Source organism: Meriones unguiculatus, chromosome 18 (assembly GCF_030254825.1).
Source record: "Meriones unguiculatus strain TT.TT164.6M chromosome 18, Bangor_MerUng_6.1, whole genome shotgun sequence".
NCBI lineage: Eukaryota > Metazoa > Chordata > Mammalia > Rodentia > Muridae > Meriones > Meriones unguiculatus.
Window position 1 is genome coordinate 28552623 of NC_083365.1, and position 21370 is coordinate 28573992.

The 21370-nt window shown below is 42.2% G+C and overlaps 1 protein-coding gene across 1 annotated transcript in view; it reads left to right on the plus strand.

Moving 5' to 3' along the window:
- Ryr3 (ryanodine receptor 3) overlaps positions 1-21370 on the plus strand; it is a 518783-nt gene that overhangs the window by 297358 nt on the left and 200055 nt on the right. Inside the window, exons 20-27 of the mRNA XM_060371666.1 lie at positions 3919-4135; positions 8216-8320; positions 10648-10751; positions 11951-12034; positions 14313-14472; positions 16339-16486; positions 18443-18651; positions 19211-19385. Of these exons, the coding sequence (XP_060227649.1) occupies positions 3919-4135; positions 8216-8320; positions 10648-10751; positions 11951-12034; positions 14313-14472; positions 16339-16486; positions 18443-18651; positions 19211-19385 (1202 nt within the window). The remainder of the gene's footprint in view (positions 1-3918; positions 4136-8215; positions 8321-10647; positions 10752-11950; positions 12035-14312; positions 14473-16338; positions 16487-18442; positions 18652-19210; positions 19386-21370) is intronic.

A 21370-nucleotide genomic window follows, 5' to 3' on the forward strand; every position in this document is an offset into this window, starting at 1 on the left:
GAACAAGTCTCTTAGTACCCAGCCTTTTCCTTCTTTCTTTCTTTCTTTCTTTCTTTCTTTCTTTCTTTCTTTCTTTCTTTCTTGTTTTTTTGGTACTTGGTTTTGGTTTTGGTTTTTTAAAGACAGGGTTTCTCTGTTTAGACCTGACTGTCCTGGACTCACTTTGTAGACCAGGCTGGCCTCAAATTCACAGAGCTCCACCTGCCTCTGCCTCCCCAACTGCTGAGATTAAAGGCGTGCACCACCATGCCTGGTTTACACAGGCATTTCTTGCTTGCTCTGCTCTGTTACCCAAGGAATTACAAGGAATGTTGACCTGTTTTCTGAGACATTTCCACCAGGTAGCTTCAGATGGGTGAACCAACCCCTGGAGCTTCCACAGTTCTCTCTACATGGGTCATTTCCCTCTTCAGTCTAGATATGGATGTAATCTGAGGCTGATAGAACTTTCTTCACCCTTGTTTTACTGTAATCTGTGGGACTGATTCATCATTTCTCTCTAGAGTGTAGAGATAGTGGGCATCAGAATTACGGACTCATAGGTCGGCCTTTGGACTTCTGCCAAAGGTTAGAGAACCCACTTCAACCAATATTGTTCTTCAGTCTGGGGGTATAACTCAGAGGAAGAGTGCTTGCCCAGCATGTACAAGGTTATGGGTTCAATGGGTCCTCTAGTACCAAAACTAGATGGTCCTCTAGTACCAATAAATAAAGATTCGATAGTTACAGTAAGTTTGGAGCATTTTATTTCCTTCTAATTGTTACATTCAAACTTAGCATGTTATTACTAGTCATTTCCTTTGACCTCACTGCAATCAGGATACACTGGCACAGAGACAGTTCAGTCCCATCCTCCAGTACTGGTGGCTGTTTGTTGGATCCCTTCCCACAGCCTCTGTCAGATTGTTCCTGGGCAGTGAGAGAAGGACCAGACCAACAGCTGGAGGGCAGCCTGGGGCCTGTGCCTGTCAGCCCCGTCTGCTGAGGTGCAGAGGCTCTGGTCCAGCAAGAGTTCAGAAGCAGTACATACCCTTGTCTCTGCCCAGTGAAGCATAACATGTGATGTCTGAAGATAAGTGCCCCAGTAAGCAAGAAGCGCTCCTTTCTGCCTGGCTTAATTTTCCACTTTACAATTCCTATGGCCATTACAGGAGATACAATTTATAGCCAAATTATCACTCTCGTTTTAATAATGGGGCATAAAGCCAGAATGCACTGTTCTCTTTAAATGCTACACAGAAGCTGAACAGTCTGGATTTGTTATCTATCCAGCGTATTTTAAAACACAAGAGAAATTTCCTAACTCAACTTAACTACAAGGGTGCTTATGAATAATTAAATCTAGAAGCTAGAAATCCACAGAAGTGACCATCAATGTGTTCCTATAATCCATAGAGTAGCAAGCACCAACACTCTTGCCTCCTGAGCTCTCAGCCTTGTGAATGTCTTATAGGATGGGTCCTTGGTGAGGGGTGAGGGACCCGTAACTTCCCTTACTTACTATTTCTCCACTCAGGCAGATGCTCTTCCATCCCATCCTATACTTTCAGCATGCCAATAACACAATCCGTTAGACTCAACTGAACTTGGAAATTCTCAACAAAGAATTTTGTGATTCAGTCATTATTTCCAGAAGGTTCACTAAATTAGCAACACTACAGCATAATTAAAATAGTCTTGTTTTAACGCCATTGCTCATATTCTTAATACACATAAATCATGCCCTGTTGCGTAACGCTTCACGTAGGCACACTCTCAGGGAGGACAATTGTAATTCTAATTCTACACCATTGTTGTTTAGTGCTTTAACATTAGGGAAGTGGGAGGCTTTGTGTGATTTCTATAATTAATTTTAAAGCAGCCTTTTATGAAAGGCCATTTTAATAATGCGTTCTTATTGGGAAGTGAAAAATCTTAACATTTCTCGCTCGGAGGGATTTTTATTTTTCAGATTCATAATTGGGATGTTTCCACAATGGCAATTATGCAGCCAACATGAAGACTTTCTTACATGGCTCCTCTCCCAGAATGCTCCAGTTAAAAGAAGTAATGCCTAGTGCAGGGTGCCCTACTGTGAGAGTTTTGCTTAATCATAGCCTTCCTCTACGTATATCAACCCCTTCCACACATCCGTCCGATACTCCAGCAATTCCTACCAGTCCTAATGCCAGAACAAAACTGGCAACTGGCTGTTTACATCGCTTTGGTCCAAACTACCCTCTTTCCCCTATGACTGTTTCAAGAACTTGCTAATTGGTCCTCAGACCTCTCCATGTAGGAATGCTAGAAGAATATTGTGTTTCCTCACTTAAGCCCATGATCAGTTTCCTACTTAGAATGAAGCCAAACTCCTCACCAGGGCATACAAACTGCCTTATGCAGCCCCATCTCACATTTTTTCTCCCCTTCCTTGAGGCAAGAGAGGCATCACCTATTGCAACTACCTGCTTTCCTACCATGGGGCCTTCTCATGTATCCATCTATTGAGACCCTCTTCCTCCACCTCTCCAGCCCATTAGACTCTCCACAGAGAGGCCTTTCTTGGTGCCATCTCTAGAAGCCTCCTCCTTCTTTGAGTAATTACACATCTCCCTGCTTTAGTCCATCGCATGATTAAGCCTACTCATCGGTTAGAAAACCTGCTTTGTAACACTAGAAACAGTGGATATGTTGCTCATCACCGAATCCCCAGTGCAAAGTCAGCTGTGAGTTGTGTAGGCTCAGCCATTGTTTTTCAAGAAAGAGGAAGTAGTGTTAGGCTGTTAAATGCCAACACTCTCTTTATATTGATTTTTCCTGTGAGATTATCATTGAGCCTCCAAGGGCTATATATCTTACCATGTTTTACTTACTTAAAACTGTGGTCTATTTCCTCTGTTTTACATAACTGAAGTTGACTTGTGAACGCTACATTTGTAGTCTCTAGACTAGGGTCATATGAAGTGCCACTGTCTGGTGGTGTCTTAATCCTTCCTCCTTGTCAGAAAAACTTTGATATTCACCATAACATAACCTTTATATGTAGAAAACTGAAATTCATACAGAGTTCTAAGTAAAAAATATTGAAATACTTGTAGTGTGTTAGTAATTAATGTCTGCCTATCATTACTGTGAACCGGAAAGAGCTCTTTCTCCTTCTATGGGAGATGAGAATGAGTTGGACCAAGGTGGTACCAGCATCCAGAAGCTCATTTTGGATTTAGAATAGGTACTGTTATAAATTGCTGTTAGGTCAAGTGTGTGCATGGAAGAGAATAGAGGGAGAGGATCAAGGTTTTGATTTAGAAATTGAATGGACCACAGTGTCAGGCCAGAATGCCTACAGAGAGGCGGTGTCCCTTAGGAAGGCATCCCAGGGAGCACCTGTTTGCCCTTTCACCCTCCTGCAACCACTACCTACCATTGTCATCATATGGCTACTCTGAGAACTACAGACTTTCCTGTGTTGAAAACTCTAGTATTACATTTTTTTTTGCCTGAACATGCAGCATTTACTATTTTATTTATATAGTTTTATTATATTTTTAAACTAGCATGTGGGTAATTTATGTCAAGTAAAAAAAATACATGTTTCCATGGTGATGTTTCAATATGATTTTCATGGAGAAGTATCTTGCTATGTTCTCAATATTGTAGTTATGTCTCTTCTAATTACCCACTGCACTAAGGATAAGCACCAAGTGTCTTTTGTGTAATAAAACTCCTAAGAACATGTCATTGAAGTTCCCTTGAGGATGGTTCCTGGACACGCAGTTCTCTATGCTGTTGTCTCTATACATGAAGATATTTGCTATGCTGAATCTGAGTTTGATGAGTTCCCAACAGCATGATTTCAAGTGTGGCTATAACCTTTAATATTCATTTATGTTGAGGCAGTATACTTTTTGACCTCTCATTTCTGCTGTCTTGAAATGACAGAGTACGCTTTCTGATGGGTGGTCGGCATGGAGAATTTAAGTTCCTGCCTCCCTCTGGCTATGCCCCTTGCTATGAAGCCTTACTTCCAAAGGAGAAGATGAGATTGGAGCCTGTCAAAGAATATAAGCGTGATGCTGATGGTGTTAGGGATCTGTTGGGCACCACTCAGTTCCTCTCGCAAGCCTCCTTCATCCCATGCCCCATAGACACCAGTCAGGTAAGTCTAAATTGCATATGACAGGCAATCTCCGTGAGCATCTCCACACGAAGCACTTTACTTTCGAAGGATGCAGAGATATATCCAGTATTCTCTGAGAACTCATAGCCAAGTTGAATATATAAGAAGAAAATGTTGTTTTTTTAAAGGTCAAATGTAATAAATGCAGAATGAACAGGATACATGTCCTTTAGGACGGGATGTTTCCAAAAGTCTGAGAACAGACGGAATTCAATCTGGACCTTTCCACAGCTTAAATGGAGAGGGCTGCGGGGCGGTGACGTAACAGCATGGGAGGGGTTGATGTAACAACAATGGGATGAATAAAGGTTGAGCCTAGAAGCAAAAAGTAAGGTCAAGTCTCACATGGTTGGACAGTTGGGAGAAGGAAGAGCATGGAGGTGGCAAGTTGAAAATGAAACAGAGAGTGTGGACTGCATGGGAGTGCTTGGCAAGTGGGTTCAAAAATACAGCATCTGTATTTTTGGCGGAGGCACATTCGTCTGGCATGATAAGGAATTTGTCAGCAGTTTTTACGCACCAGCACCATTTTTTTTTTCAACGTGTGTATGTGCTTGTGCATGTCTGTGAATGTGCAGATAGACTTGGGGGTGGTGAGTGTGTATGTGTGTGTGTGTGTGTGTGTGTGAGAGAGAGAGAGAGAGAGAGAGAGAGAGAGAACTGCATGTGTGTGCACACTTGTGTGTGTATATGTGTGTGCATGTGTGTGCGCATGCATGCGCACCTGTGTGTATATGGAGGCCAGAGGAGTGTAATCCTTATGAAAGGCTTCCACCTCCTTGGAGTCAGGGTCCCTTGTTGGCCTGAAGCTCAGCCATTCAGCTAGACTGGCTAAACAAGGAATCCCGTGGATCCTCACCAGTGCTGGGCTTACAAGAATGTGGAACCCTAGCACTTTTAAATGGATTTGGGGATCAATTTGAGGCCTTTGTGTTGGCTTTGCCAGCTAATCCATCTCTTTAAGCCCACTGGTGTGCTATTTAAACCACTTTTCTACGTGCTCTAGTGCAGTGGTTCTCAAACTTCCTCATGCCGTGGCCCTTTGATACAGTCCCTCATATTGTGGTGACCCCCAACTGCTGCTTCGTAACTGTAACTTTGCTACTGTTATGAATCATAATGGGAGTTCTGATATGCAGGATATCTGGTATGTGGCCTCTGTGAAAGGTTTTTTTCAATCCCCAAAGGAGTTGTGACACACAGGAGAACCACTGCTATAGAAATTAATTAAAAAAAAAAAGGATCTTGCCTCTAAAGCAGTTAGCATTAACAGTGTATGTGAATAACAGGTTTTTTCACATGTAGAATATCTCTAGTTTGCATTTCCATAGCATTCATATGACCTTATTACATTCAGGCGCTCTGGCTGGTCTTGTATGTATCCAAGGATGGCTTTCAACTCTTAGCAGCCTCCTGCCTCAGCTTTGCAAGCTCTGGAATTGTAGCCATTGTACCCAAATTATGCATGGATCATGAATCTGCTTCTCCCCTCCTGCAGTCAGTAATTTTAATATCCTATAAATTGGAGAACTCTGCATTTCCCTGCCCATTTCAATACATAATTCAGGCTCTGGGATGTAGAGGAGGCTTCGGTAGGAAACTGAGGAGCTTGCGGGTAACAAGAGATCCTGGAAATCAGAGTCTGGTTCCTGGGTGTTCTAGAAACAATAGAAGAAAAACATGACTCTCAGTTCTGTAACTGGGGATGTGCAAATTAAACTTGGGCTAACAGGTGAGCAAGAAGGAAAAAAAAACATATTTTAATTAGGGAAGAGTTGAAAAAGGATGGCAGCTCAGGGTAGACGTTAGAGAATATGGGCTCTCCAACCAAGGAGTGCAGAAGGGAATAAGGGGAAGGGAAAAAAAAAAAATATATATATATATATACTCCTCCAAGGAACAAAAAAACAGGTCCTTGGAACATGAAAGATGTGGTTGCTTTTTGACAATGTTTGTCTGGTTATGGGGCTGACATGTCTCTGATGGAAATGGTCAGTGTCCCCAGGAAAGAAATGGTTGAATTCTTTGAGAAAGATCTCCATTTAGGAAGATAGGGGAACAGAACACTTTCTGCAGTAGATATTTCTCAGATATATTCATCTTCCCTTGTTCTACAGTGACATAAGATGATATCCTGGACTCTTTACAGCTGGGAAGCTTTAGGGACAAAAACCAGGACTTTTCGCTGAGCACAGAGTTGTTTGTGCCAGTGCAGTAACAGACGACAGTGAGCAGGATTGCCTCTGCCCCTGATAACCTATCAGAAACGTGAAATTACAAAGACCTCATCCTAGGAGAGACTGGGTAAAACAGAGTTCAAAAAAATGAGGGAAGGTGTTGGTGTGGGAGGAGAGTACTTGACCCAGAAGTAAGGAGAGTTCCCTAAACATGCATGTGACAGTGAGTCTTGGCAGTGCCAGGAACCACCTAGAAGACATGCTTCCGGGCATACCCACGAGGGATTTTCTATTTTAAGCTAGCCTCTGCCCATGCCTGTGGTGGATTATCTTGAATAGGTTCAGGTGGGAAGATCCATCCCAAAGAGGGTAGTATTATTCCCTCGGCTGCACAAAGGAGGAAGCCAGCTGAGCAAAACCATTCTCCTGCCTCTCCTTCCTGTCTGTGGCTGCCACGGGACCAGCCGCCCCCTCAAGCTCTCGTCAGCTTCACTTAGTTGCAGTGATGGATGGAACCCTTGCCTGCCACGATGGACTATAACTATGAGTCAAAATAAACCCATGCCCCCCTCCCTTACATTGCTTTTTGTCAGTGTATGTATCACAGCAACCAGAAAAATAACTAAAATAATGACGAGTTGAAGATTTGGATATGAAAGAGATGCAAGCCCTGAGAGCTTTGATGTCTAGATTCAAACCTGAGTTTTAAGGGCTCTGTAAGAAAGGCAATGCTCCTAGCCAGTAGGAAAAAACCCTTTGAAGAGATGTAATTTATTACTATGAACTCTTTGAAGAGATGTGGTTCGTTACCATGAATACCTTGTAATTTTTTTTTAGACTCTATCATTCTGTAAAATTATTCACAAAGGAGAACTTAAATATAAGATACTTGGAGTCCTCCCTGGGGCATATTAAGAAATACTTTGTAGGTTAAGAATTATTAACTAAAACATTTAATGCTTATCCTAACTAGATTCCTTCCTGGTTACTTCCCCAGCCCCTGGGTCCTAGCTCCTGTTAAGAGCTGGTAAGCATGTATGGATACAATGTTAGCCAAAGGAACTTCGAATCTGTGTTTTATTTGGAGCTCTCATTTTTTTAGGGACTGTTGAGCCACCAACATAAAAATAACAATAACAACAAATTAAAGAAAATAGGAGAAAACAAGGTGGGCCCTCAGTTTGTGGCCCCTATGGGGAGAAAGTACCAGGAAAGCAGAGAAACTCCCTGGAGGGACCAGCTTTTCAGAAAAGGCCTCCCCAAGGGAGTGAGTATATTAAATGATAAGTGCTTAAATGGTATAAAATGTGTATGTGAGAGAAAGAGAGAGAGTATGTGTGTTGTGTGTGTGAGTGTGTGAGTATGCCTGTGTATGTATGAGTGTGTGTGAGGATGTGTGTGTAGTATGTGTTGTGTGTGTGAGAGAGAGAGAGAGAGATGTGTCTGTGAGTGTATGTGTGTATGTCTCTGTCAGTGTGCATGTGAGTACGTGTGTATGTGTGTATGTGAGAAAGAGAGACAGAGAAAGAGTATGTGTGTCTGTGTGTGTGTGTGTGTGTGTGCATGTGTGTGTGTTCACTTCTGTGATACAGGGAACACGTAGAGATCAGAGAACAGCTTTCTTGAGTTGATTTTCTCCTTGTACTCTGGGGTGGGGAGAAGATCGAATTCAAGCTTGTGTGTTGGAGAGCTCTGATAAGGGCGAGGTGCCATGGGGCACAGAACTGTAGAGCCTGTAGTCATTTGGAGTCACTCGAGAGCTAAGTGCTGAGATCTAGGCAGTGCAGCCCTCCTCATTTGTAGTGGAGTCGGCTGAGGCAGTGGAGACTTCATCCAGTTCATTCTTGTAGCGCTGGCTTTTCTCTTGCCCCTTCTCCTTCAGGTTGTTCTGCCACTTCACCTAGAGAAGATCCGAGACAGACTGGCTGAAAACATCCACGAGCTTTGGGGAATGAATAAAATAGAACTCGGCTGGACTTACGGCAAAGTACGTGCTTCTCTGGCCAGCCCCAGGAGGACTGTCATATTGGGAGGAGGGTTCCTTGAACACTTGGTTGAGAACGGGAATGGGTGAACCCAAATGCCCTCTTCCTCCAACTTGTCTAACTTTTGCAGTGCTCAGTAGCCGCCCGTTCTTCAGTTTGTCTGTAGCCAGCACTGAAGAGACCATCTCCTCCCAGGCATGCCAGAAACCGATCACCCATCTTACATCCTAACTCTGGTTTCGTTTTCTTTTTTCCTTTTTTATTAGTTAATTCATTTAACATCTCAGTCACAGGCCCCTCCCTCCTGTCCTCCCAGTCTCACCCTCTCTCCTGCATCCCCTCTCTTCTCTTCCTTGGAATAGGAGAGCCCCCTACCCAGACACACCAGCTCATCTATTCTTATGAGGACTGAGTTTGTCTTCCTCCCCTGTGGCCTTGTAGAGAAGTCCGATCAGGGGAAGCAAGCAACATAGTCTCTGTCAGAGATATCCCCCACTACCCTAACTAATGGGCCTACATGAAGCCTAATACGCCTACCAGACTTATCTTCTTGGATTGTGCATTGTAGTATGTCTATCCTGCACTATATGACTAAAATCTTATAAGTGAGGATATACCATGTGTGTCTTTCTGAGTCTGGGTTACCTCACTCAGAATGACCTTTTCTAGTTCCATCCATTTGCTTGCAAATTTCATAATCTCCTTGTTTTCAATGGCTGAGTAGTATTCCATTGTAGTATTCCATGTTTGTAGCAGCTTTATTCATAATAGCCAGAAACTGGAAACAACCCAGATGTCCCCCCACCGAAGAACGGATACAAAAACTGTGGTCCATTTAGACTCTGGTTTCTTTTAAATGGAGGTCTGTAGATGTAGCCATACCTCCACGCCTCTCACATTCCTCCTTCTTCCCTTCAGGAAAAGCAGTCTTCTCCGAGGAGGTGGTAGGAGCGGGCTGATTCATCATTTTGAGTCAGAAGTTGTTTAATGTGGCTTTCCGTTGTATCACTAAGATGAATGGGGACCGGAGTGGGTTAGGGAGAGATTGTAAATTAACATTGCTCTGTGACTTGTATAAGGTCACTTCTGGGGGCAGAAGGATTGGTGAGTTTTAGAGCTTCCTGTGACCTACTGATGCATGTTCCTGTTACTTACTGAAAAGGCCACTGTACTCTAACATGTTTGTACATGCCTAGCTGCCACAAAACAGTGTCCTTGTGAGTGATCACTGCTCTGCAGTCTGCTCTTGATGTCTCCCCTTCAGAGAACTCGAGACAACTGTAGTTTTAAGTTGCATTCATTCTCACAAATATCTCATCACCACTTCCTACTTCATTGGCCTGTTGACTTCGTCAGGATGGAGCGGTCTGCCCTTGTTTTTATGCTCACAAAATCTAGATTATTACACTCAAGCATTTATTCAATGACTAGATGAATGAAGGAGTGAGTTGGTGATTGCGAACCATGCTATTCAGTGCAAGAGCCACATAAGGCTCCTGAACAATAGAAAATTGGCTAGTCAGGATTGGCATGTGCTGTGTACTGGATGCACAACTCATACTTTTTTTGGTTTGGGGTTTTTATGTTTTGTGTTGGGTTTTTTTTTTCTTTTTTCCTTCTTCTTTTATTGTTGTTTATTTGAAATAGCCCTAGCTGCCCTGAGACTTCTTCTATAGACCAGGCTAGTCTTGAACTCAGAGATCCAACTTGCCTCTCCCTCCCAAGTACTGAGATTAAAGGCATGTGCTAGCACCACAGCGTCACACTGGATTTTTAAGACGTGTTTTACATTATTTTATTCTTATCCTCATAAAAAAGAACAATGTATTACATTATGGAGTGAAATAAAGTGTTGTTAAAATTAATTTGATCTAATTCTTTTGTTTTTCTAACACGGCTATCAAAACTTTTGAGATTACAGCTGTGGTCCGTATTTATAGCCCTTTGTGGTCCGAAGTTTGCCGTCCTCCCGTAACATTATGGTGACCTGAATTTTTAACAAAATAACAAAATCATGGCTACTGCTCATGAAACTGCTTCTCTGGAAAATCTTGTTCTACATGCAGACACCTGTCAAGAAATAAATCCACAGAGTTCAGGCCACTGACAGCTCGGGAACCACGTGTACCAGCTCCTAAGAGAATCGCATGCGTACACCTATCAGCAAGTTACTGTCTTTGTCCTGCCTGATATGGATTGCCTGGGCCCTCGGAGGATGTTCATTTCTGTTTTGTTTTTTTTTTTTTTTTTTTTTTGTTTGTTTGTTTTTTTTCAAGGTAGTGCCAGCTGTCAAAACTCACATTTTCTTTTTTCTTACATTCTCACCTAGATACGGGATGACAACAAAAGACAACACCCCTGTCTCGTGGAGTTCTCAAAGCTCCCTGAAACTGAGAAGAATTATAACCTGCAAATGTCAACTGAAACCTTGAAGTGAGTGTTTAATTGAATGTGGGCCAGACAGACAGTGGGTGGATGATTTGATACATTGTAACTAAACTGCAAAGGTGTGTCCCTCTTGTCTGCAAACAAAACACATTGATAAATCACAGGCAGCAACGATTCCTCATGTCACAGAACTTAGCATGGTGAGGAGCTGACCCACATCATTATTTAGCAAATATATTTCTCCAGAGACCATTTGCCATTTGCCGTTTTCTGGAAGCAAGAAAAAGAAATTCAGGAGGCAGGAGGACAAAGGAAAGAAATAGAATAAGAGGATTAAATGTCACTAGTCATTAGTGTTAAATCAAGTATATTTAAAAAAAAAACAAAAAAGATAGCGTTGAAAGCAAATAAAGATATGGTTTGATTACTAAAACCCCAAGTTTTAATCAACTTTCAGTTGTGCCAGAATCCCATTAATGATCCTAAAAAAGACCTAGATGTCCTAATCTACATCAGCACCGTCCATTTTTAATTCCTTTTGTGTCTGTTATCTGTCATTTCTTTGTATCTCCCTGCTCTCTGTCAGTACAGAACAGTCTAATATTGTCTTGTTAACATAACAAAGATATAAACTACTTTGTCTCACAGGCTCACATATAGGCTGTCTTTAATTGCACTATGCTTTTTTAAAAAAAAAAACAGTTTTATGCATCTTGGTACATCAAATATAGCTCATCAAGATATAAACACCACCCAGCAAGTATTTGCCAACCAAAAGATTTGATGTTAGAATCCTGTCTATTCCATGAAAACAAGTCCTTGATATAATGCAAAATGAATTTATAAACTAGAAAATGTCTCCATGCGGGGCAGTTAACAATCTCCTCTTTCATGTCCTTATGCCTGCTATGGTCTAAATCAGAAGCTGGCACATTGTGGCTCATGGGACAAACAGACCAGCTACCTGTTTCTATAAATACATTTTCCTTGCAGCAAAACCAGGCTCGTTGATTTGCACATATTATTGGTTGCTGCTTTTACTCCATAATGGCAGAGTTGGGTGGCTGAGACAGAGATAAAAGGTATACAAAGCCTTGCTCTCTGCCTCTTTACAGAAAACGTTGGACAACCTCTGATCTAAATGAATGGCTTTAGTCCTCCCAACCAGCTCAGACATAGGTTAGGGCATTTATTATCTTTCATCTTTCAGCTGACACCAGTGTCTTCCTTGTATTACATCACAGAACCTTGCTGGCCCTAGGATGCCACATTGCCCATATAAACCCGGCTGCAGAAGAGGAGCTAAAGAAAGTCAAACTGCCCAAAAAGTAAGTGAATTCTCTAATGTCTCAAGCTGAGTGTGAAAGCTGGGATGGTTGGCGGCCCATGTACAAAGGCAAATAACAGACCATACACTTTGTAGCATCTTAGAATGTTCCCCTGGTTAATTGGATGACACTGGAACCCTCAGGAGAGGCTTACTGCAAAAGAAGCATTTCAAAGTTTTCTCTCTGTTTGCCCCTTCTTCCCAGACCTAATACCACTATGCTTAATTTTGAGCTAGGAGGTATACAGACCTCAAATAAGTGTGCTCTCTCTGGTGGGTAGGAAGAGCAGTTGGCAAAAGAGATTGGAAATGGTTCCTAGCCACTGCAGATCTTCATTCCACTCCTTCTGGCACTGGGCTAACACATAAACCCTTCATGGAAACGGGAATCTATACCAAGATTCCATTTGCCTCCCCATATCTGTATGTCCTACTGCCTCTCCCACCTCTACATTCAGGCAAATTCACACATTCAGGTAATTGCCTGCTGGCTCACTCACTGTTTCATTCTCTTGCTCCTCAGTGCCAGCTCTGGGGACACACACAGTAAAACACAAGTGTCATGACTGGAGCCAAAGCAGTGCCAGCCTTAATCAGATGCTCGCCATCTCCACTCTCTTAAACCCCTGAGCCGATGAGTCATTTTCACACACAGCTCCTGGTGTCAAGGAAATCATATCTGAGAGATGGCATCTGGAGAGGCGCATTCCTAGCTGAGGTTTCCAGGGACAGTACATACTGAGGCATGTTGAGGCTGCCAGAAGCAGCTGTCCTGAGAAAATAGAGACAGGACAGTCTCCTAGGAGTACAATAGATCCTGTACCTTATGCTGTCAAGAGTGTTCTATACAGAATTGGCCTTAAACTATATAACAGTCAAGCTCTTATGCTAGCCTAGGCAGTCAATAGTCCTGAAGCTCTAGGGCATCTCTGGACCTGTATTCCCACATGGATGTAATTAACTGCTCTGGGGATAGTTGCCCTATTCACAGTGTACCTAACCTTCCCCCTTACTTTATATATCTACCTGACATAGTAAGCCCTTTCACGTTTGCACACCATGTTGCAAATTATAGGCTTTTAAGGCCATGGCTCCTGAAATGGAGAGCTAACTGCAAAAGTCACTTTATGCTCACAAATTTTCATCTGTCATGGCTTTTTGTTCTAATTCCAAAGAGGAATAGTTGGGCTTTGCAAGAGTGGGTCACCACCGTATGCTAATGCTGTATGTAAGAACGCCTTTAGTTCAAAGCTTTGTCCTAGCCAAAACGATTTTAACATTTTGTGTTCCTAAGCAGAATAGATGAGTTTCTGATAATGCTGCAATGTGCTGAATGTGGCCATCACTTTCAGGGCACATAAATACTTTTCTTAGGCATAAGGATGGATTTGCATTGGCTCTATTTTCTTCAGTGTTGCTCTTTGAAGTCTATGAGATATATTAGTTACAAGACTGGTACATTAGGGGCTTCATTTGTGAACTCAAAGTAGAGTTTCTTTTATCTATCAGCCAAAGAGGGAACATTTTGCCTGTGCCTTTACTGGCTTAGAGATGTTCTGTACATACACACGTACATATATATCCCTAAACCCTACACATGTATGCATTTTAATATATATGTTTGATCTTAATAAAATAAGATAAAACTAATTACTGCTTATAGCACTGAGAGTAATGAGAGTGCTCAGCCATAGATGGGCTAGCTATAGCAACCCCCACACCCAAACCTCAGGGAATGCCCCAGAAAAAGGTACAGGAAGAGTTAGAGGGTGGGAGGAAGTGCTGTGAAATTCTGTCTTCTTAATGTCACATGAACTCGGAGAAGCTGTGCTTCTCTGTAGAGGCAGCGGTGGTTATCAACAGAAGACCTACATGAGATCAATCCAGTCACATATTTCAGCAGGAGGTAGGAGGAGTTCCAGGGGCACTATCTCCTGCTGAAGAGCTACTGGCAATTGGTGGCTGCCTACCAGGGAAGGAGAGTCACTTTTCTTTGAGGGGCAGCTACTGGTAGGCTACCCATGTTTCAGTGGATGATGCTACACCCACGTAGTATGGGAAGTTCTAGCTGGACTCAATGCATCATTTAAAAGAAGAAGGCATGAAATTTAAAGTGAGGTGTGTTGCAGGGATCATGGAGGCAATTGGAGGGAGATAATAAGGTACTGATAAAGATATGTTATATGTATATGAAATTTCCAAATAAATGTGTAAAATCTAGAAAATGGGAATCATATGTACCTATTCAAAATGTGTATACTTTTTGCATTTACTTGTAGCTATATGATGTCCAATGGCTATAAGCCAGCCCCTTTGGACTTATCTGATGTGAAGCTCTTACCACCTCAAGAAATTTTAGTGGATAAACTTGCAGAAAATGCACACAATGTTTGGGCAAAGGACAGAATAAAGCAAGGATGGACCTATGGCATTCAACAGGTGAGGAGAGTTGGGTCAAGCATGCAAGAGAAATAAATGTGGTCATCCATCAAAATGTCACTTTGCTGTGGAGCATGTTAGATTGTAATATGGGCATTGTTCTTGCACTCTGTCCCTCACAGAGTATTACATATATATATATATATAATATTATAAATTTTACATATATAATACATTCTCTATAAATAATTCTATAAATTCTATAAATCTCTATAAATAATTCTATATTATTTATAGAATCATGGACTAGGTGAAATTTGCAACAGTCACATTGACATTGACCACGGGCATCACTTCAATTTAGAGAAGCGGATTCAGAGTATCTTTCCTTCACTTAGAGATGCACTGATAAAACACATTGCCCTCTGTGCATACTTTACCTCATGTTCTGTCATATTGTTTTCACTATAGAGGGTTAAGTTTTTGTGATACCCTCCAAGGCCATGGTTAGAAGGAAATCAATAAGCTGAGCCAGTAATATTCCTAGGATGGAATGTAAGAACAAACCAATATCATGCCAACAGTAGTTCTGAGAGGGCCCCCAAATAGCAACCACTGAGGTAAATACAAGGGTGAAATAGCCTAGAAGAAGAGTAAGGCAACCTGCCCAGGAGTCATGCACACATAATACACACTTCAGGCCACTGAACTAAGGATCCCTGGCCACAACTAAATCTTTTAGCTTGATGATAAAGTAACAACATCTAGGTTCATAGCAAGGACTTGGGCAGAGTTTAGAGTCAGGATTCACTGTAAGCCATTTAACCCAAATCTTTCCCTAAAATATTCCCCTCATTTTCCTCATTTTTATCACTTAGGGTTAGTATTCAGAAAGCTCATGTGAGTTACCACATACCTCAGCCTCTGTGTTAACTTTTTTCATCCCTGTGACAAATACCAACAGAAGCAACTTAAATAAAGAGAGATGCAGTAGTTTGGTACATAGTTTCAGATTATAGTTCATCAAGGGGGTGGGGAGTGGGGAGTTTGTGGCTACAGCAGCTTAAATACAGCAGCAGTAACTTATAGCACCGCTTATTTGTATCTTTCTGGATCAGGATGCAGAGCAAGCCATCACCGTTAAATGCTTAGTCCCCACCCCCTCAGTGTCTCCCTTGAACCAGCCCAGCCTAGCCTCTTATAAAAAAAAAATTCCACAGGCTCCCAAAACAACTCTGCAAACTAGAGACCAGATGTCCAAACACATGAAGCTACGGGGGATATTTCAGTTTCAAACTACGAGCTCTTCCAAACTTACTTCCAGGAAATCTGGAGGGCAAGAATAGAGCTATGAAAAACATAGAGGCCTAGGAACAAGGAGGTTTGATCAGTGTAACGTGCATCTTAGTTCGAGTGACTTTTCCTGCCTTTGATCTTTCACTGCTCTCTTCAGAATCTCTCCTAAGGAACCGAAGATGATGACTCCCCTGCACAATGTCCCTTTTGTGATGAGGGGGACCTACTTTGCCTCAGCTGCTCTCTCTAGTGTCTCTCTGATGACTTAAGATGGTGTGATGGGGTGCTGACAGTTAAATGGTGGCATGAAGTTCCTTAAGGGAACAGTCACATCGGCCTTACCTTGGGAATGGAGGCGCCTAACCAACTTCATGACACTTCATTTTATTTTGCAAGCTGGCATTATTAAAGTCTATTTTTAATGCTAGCTTTGAGCATTAGTAAGATTTCTCCTTTTATACTCATTTAAACCCGAAGGGAAGTGGAAAATATGCACACTGCTAAATATCAAGCCACGTGGGGAAAATCCAATAATGAACCAGCCAAGCAGACAGGGAGTATGTGAGGAGGATGGGCTCCTTATAAAACTGAAATGTGTTCCCTTGGCACTTTTCCTTTGGCGTCACATAGGATCTGAAGAACAAAAGAAATCCCCGTCTGGTGCCGTATGCATTACTAGATGAACGCACCAAGAAATCAAACAGGGACAGCCTGCGTGAAGCCGTGCGGACGTTTGTTGGTTATGGATATAGCATTGAGCCATCAGACCAAGAACTAGGTAAGAAACTGTGTCCATCCGCTCTCACAGCACTTCACTAAGCAAATCCTCCTCTGGGGAAATGTTACCATTAAGTAGGTCTAATTTGTACTATTGGAAATGGTATGGTTTTTAACGGTGCCGTTCTTAAAAGGTGTCATTTTGTTCTTGAAGAATTTCATACATGCATGCAATATGTTTTCATCATATTCCTCCATTGCTCCTCTCCCTAACTCTCAAGATAACCCTCACCTCCTCTCTCCTTCCAACTTTGTGTTAGTTTTTTTGTTGTTTGTTTGTTTGTTCATTTCTATAACCCATCAAATCCAAATTGTGCTGCCTAATGGTATATTTTAGAACATGGGACTTTAATTTCTGTAAAGCACCATCCCAATGACAGAATTTTTTAGATGAAAATGCATACAATATATTCTTGATTTCCCCTCCATCTCCTCCCAGATCCTCCCCACATCCCTACATTCAACTCCACACCTTCACTGTCTTTCTCTCTCTTTAATAAAATAAAAATAGAATTTTAAAAAGCAATGAAAAAATACAAGATACACAGGCACTAACACATGCACCCAAGAAAAAAAATTTACAAAAACACAAAATAGGATATCATAACATACAAGCAAAAGACCAGTACAATTTAAAAAAAAAAGTCCAAACAAAGCAACATTTGACTATATATATATATACACACACACATCATTGAGTTTGTTTTGTGTTGGCCCTCTACCACTGGGTATAAATCCTGCCCTTAAGTATGGTTGATATACCCAGTGAGACTCCATTGGGGAAAAAATGATTTCTCTTTTGCAAGTAGTTGCCAATTGGAGATAGCTTCTTGCTTAAGAATGGGAGCTCACCAGAAAAGAGGAGCCCCTTTTATCAACCCTCCCTAGTACATCAAGTCACATCAGGACTGCACATATCTTCATCCGCTGAGGCTAAGCAAGGTAGCCCTGCTAGGGGGAAGTGATCCAAAAGCAGGCAATAGAGTCCATGTTAGAAACAGCCCCCCTCCACTTGCCAGGTGCCCCATATGACGACCAAGCCACCCATCGGCCACATGTGTGTAGGGGCCTAGGTCCAGACCATGCCTGCTCCATGAATGATGTCTCAGTCTCTGAAAGCCCCCGTGTGACTGGGTTAGTTGTCAGTGTTGGTCTTGTTGTGAGGAGAAGGGACAGGGGATGGGGAAAGGAGGGAAAGTGAGGGGGACTGGGGGGAGGGAAAGGAGGGGGCGCTCATTGGGATGTAAAGTAAATAAACTAATACAAAATTTTAAAAGAAAAAAAATTAAGCAAAAACCTAAAATGGCAAAAGAATGTGAGCTCACAAGCATTTCCCCCTCTTAGTGCTGGCCTGAACCATCTAGCTTGGACCTCTGCATGCCTATTGGCAGGTATTTTTAACAATGCATATGTCTGTGACTGAGTCCTATGGTGAACGTATTTTCTCTAGGGCATCTAAGCTTTTCAGGATGCCTCATTATAGGACCAAGTCACCTTTTTTCTCTCTCATCCTCTAAACTTTGAGTGCCTGGTTACTTAGGGGTCCAGAAATGACATCTTCAAGTTAAATTCTGTTACTGTCATAATTGCCAGCTCGCCCAGGAAGTACCAAAGGGTACAGTGTTTCATGAAATGGAAAGAGTCATGAATTCAGATCTCTTGTCCTGTTTATTTTGATGCTGAATAAATATTTAACTTCTGTGAAAAAGCGTTTTTCTGATTTTCTTTTTTTCATCCTGACCTTATAAGGTTATTATAAAGAAATCACTGATGGTTACTGTTGTCATGATATCAATAATGCTGAGTGTCATGTTGTAAACAAAATGCTTTATTGGACAGTGGGAGATCTATGACCATCTTTGTTGATGACGTTATGTTCTTTAAGGAACACTACACCCTCATTAAAAGTCTGTGACTTCTTTTTCCTTCCTTCCTCTCCATCTTCTGCTTCTCACAGTCGCTGACCCCACTGTCGAGAAGGTCAGCATAGACAAGATCCGATTTTTCCGGGTAGAACGGTCCTATGCAGTGAAGTCTGGAAAGTGGTACTTTGAATTTGAAGTGGTGACTGGAGGGGACATGCGTGTTGGCTGGGCCAGGCCAGGCTGTCGCCCTGACATCGAGCTGGGTGCTGATGACCAAGCCTTCGTGTTTGAAGGCAGCAGGGTGAGTCCACCCGCAGCCACACTCAGTCAGTCTAAGTTTACTTTTCCAGAGGTTTCCTTGGAGGCTGGAACTACCGAATGTCCACAAGTTAGGCTTCAAAGAGAACATCCTCCACCCCTAAACAATAGAATTGAATGGATATTACATACTGATTGTGTCTTTGTTCTTGATTCTGGGAAATGGGAAGACTACAGTAATCATCTCCACTTCTGCTCTTTCACATAAGATGGCTGGCGCCCTTCCAGATGTAACCTACTTAACACAGTGCAGCCACTATATTGAGATTTTTTTTTCACATGCTCTAGAAAGAATTGTTTGTTGTCAAGGCTGACTATGAACCAAGAGACTCAGACCACCTTATCTGATGAGGCTTGTGTGTCTCAGTTGCGTTCATCTGTAAGCTAGATGATCCTCCTGTGCACTATGCACACTGAACTCTTTATAGAAATCATCTGCCACTGGAAATTAGAAGACCCTGCTGCTCACAGCCATTTCTGCAGCTGCTGGGATTCCTTGGTATTATTCTCTTCTTCTCTAAGCCTGTGGTCTTGTTTTGCAGGGTCAGCGTTGGCATCAAGGCAGTGGGTATTTTGGACGAACTTGGCAGCCTGGAGATGTGGTTGGATGTATGATTAACCTGGATGATGCCTCCATGATCTTCACACTGAATGGGGAGCTGCTCATCACTAGCAAAGGCTCAGAACTTGCCTTCGCTGACTATGAGATTGAGAACGGTAAATCCACCCCAGCCCCCCTTACTCTGTGAGATTGGAGGAAAACCAGGGCGTGCTGATGAAGCCCCACACACACACACACACACACACACACACACACACACACACACGGGTAGCTCTCTTTTGAGAGTACATTACCCTCTGCATATGCGAAACTCTGAGGGAGATGGCCATTTCTTATGCTGCAATTTCTGAAGAATCAAGGCAAATAGTGATGATAGTCAGCATGAGCTCATAAATACCAATTCTGTAGTGAGGCTAATTCCATGCCCTGTACCTTGGCATTTTAAAATTCTCCAGGTTTGCTTATAGTACAATGAAAATGCTAATTGTATTATGATGGAATGTCCTTGGCAGGAGAGAAAAAAAATCAGTGGATTAAAGAGTTATCCTTTCATTCTGATTTGAATTGTCAGTCTGCATGTTTGTGTAATTGAACTTGATGCTTTGATGAGAACCATTGGAACACAAAAGCTAGACTTAGCTGTTCCCTTGAATGAAATATAATTTATTTTGAAATTCAAACAACTGTGAAACCAAAGCAGGGTTGTGCTTATTATTGGCCATGGATGGAGGACAATCAGTGCAATGCTTCCAGTGACACAAAGGGGCAGTTAGAGCTTATTATTTCTCTGTCTACATAACCATACAAGATGTACACAGATTGTCGGCATATGGAAAAAGAATACTGTACTCCAAACTGACAGGCCTGCCCCTTTTAACCTGTGCAACTCCTGTGGAAATGGCTTGACTGCTCTGGGCTTTACATTCTTCATCTTTCAAAGCAAGAGGATAGGTGGAATAAATTCCATTGGTCTGCCCAGATAGGAAACTGTGACAGTGACATACTATAGCTGCATGCTCACCCCTGTGCTGTGTGCTATGATGCACTCGGCTCCATAATTGCTGATATGAAGGATGCTGTTCTGTGTCTGGAAACAAGGGCCCTCATCCTACTTGTGACATCATAGCTGACTTTTTTTGACCTCTCTGGGCCTCTTTTCCCCCCTCTGTAAATGATTAGGACTACTTGTAGCACTGACATTCATGAAGGCAACAAGTCTGTCTCTAGAAAGTTAGAGATAGGTAACTGCATGAGCAAGAGAGTGAAAATACAAAGAGCCATGTTCATGTGATAGAACTGTTCATTATATACAAAGTGGCTTTAGCTTTATAAAGACGTACTTTTTCCAGCCACCTGTGGTCTGCAATGTGTTATATCGAGCTGAACCATTCAAGTGGTTTCCAGGATGTCTAATGTTTGGGGAAAATAAAAAGATAACAGCCGAATCTGTTTTTCTATAGAAAGGGAATCAATAAATCCTAATGGGGGTCATATTTTAATGCCTGCTAACAGGTTTGAGAACAGTTTTGAAGAAGATCCTGTTTGGAGGGATGGGTGGGAAGACGTGATATTGCTGACGGCCTGACACCTCTACTGCTTGGAATCCAAATGGTGGGTGGGGAGGAGCAAGTGGTATCAGACAGTGCAAGGGATCCACCCCAGTGTCCCACGATGTGCAAGGCTGCATCCCTGAGGTCAGGAAGATAATGAGGGACTAGGAAATCCAGAGGTTTCACCAAAGAAAGTAGCCATTTTCTCATGGCTTTGCTATTATATGAACTAAAAGGGGAATTTGTTTCTACCTGCCTTGCTTCATTTATAAGAAGATGAGAATCTTGTCTGACTTGCAGGACTGAGAGTTTTGTGATGATTGTATAGCTTTGCGTTAAGTACAAAGCCTTGATATTCAAAGCCTGGCCCCCTTGTTAGAAATGCAGGATCTCAGCCCTGTAGCAGAATCAAAGCCTGCATCCTGCCCAGAGGCTCTGGCGATGTGCATGTACATTCTGAGAAGCAGCGGGCTAACGCAGGTGTAAATGCAAGTGGTGGCAGTGCACACGAGCTCATTTCTAATTGTGGAGTAACTTAAGATGAAAATAGGAAAAGGTGACTAATAATGCAGAACAGTGGGTTATAAATG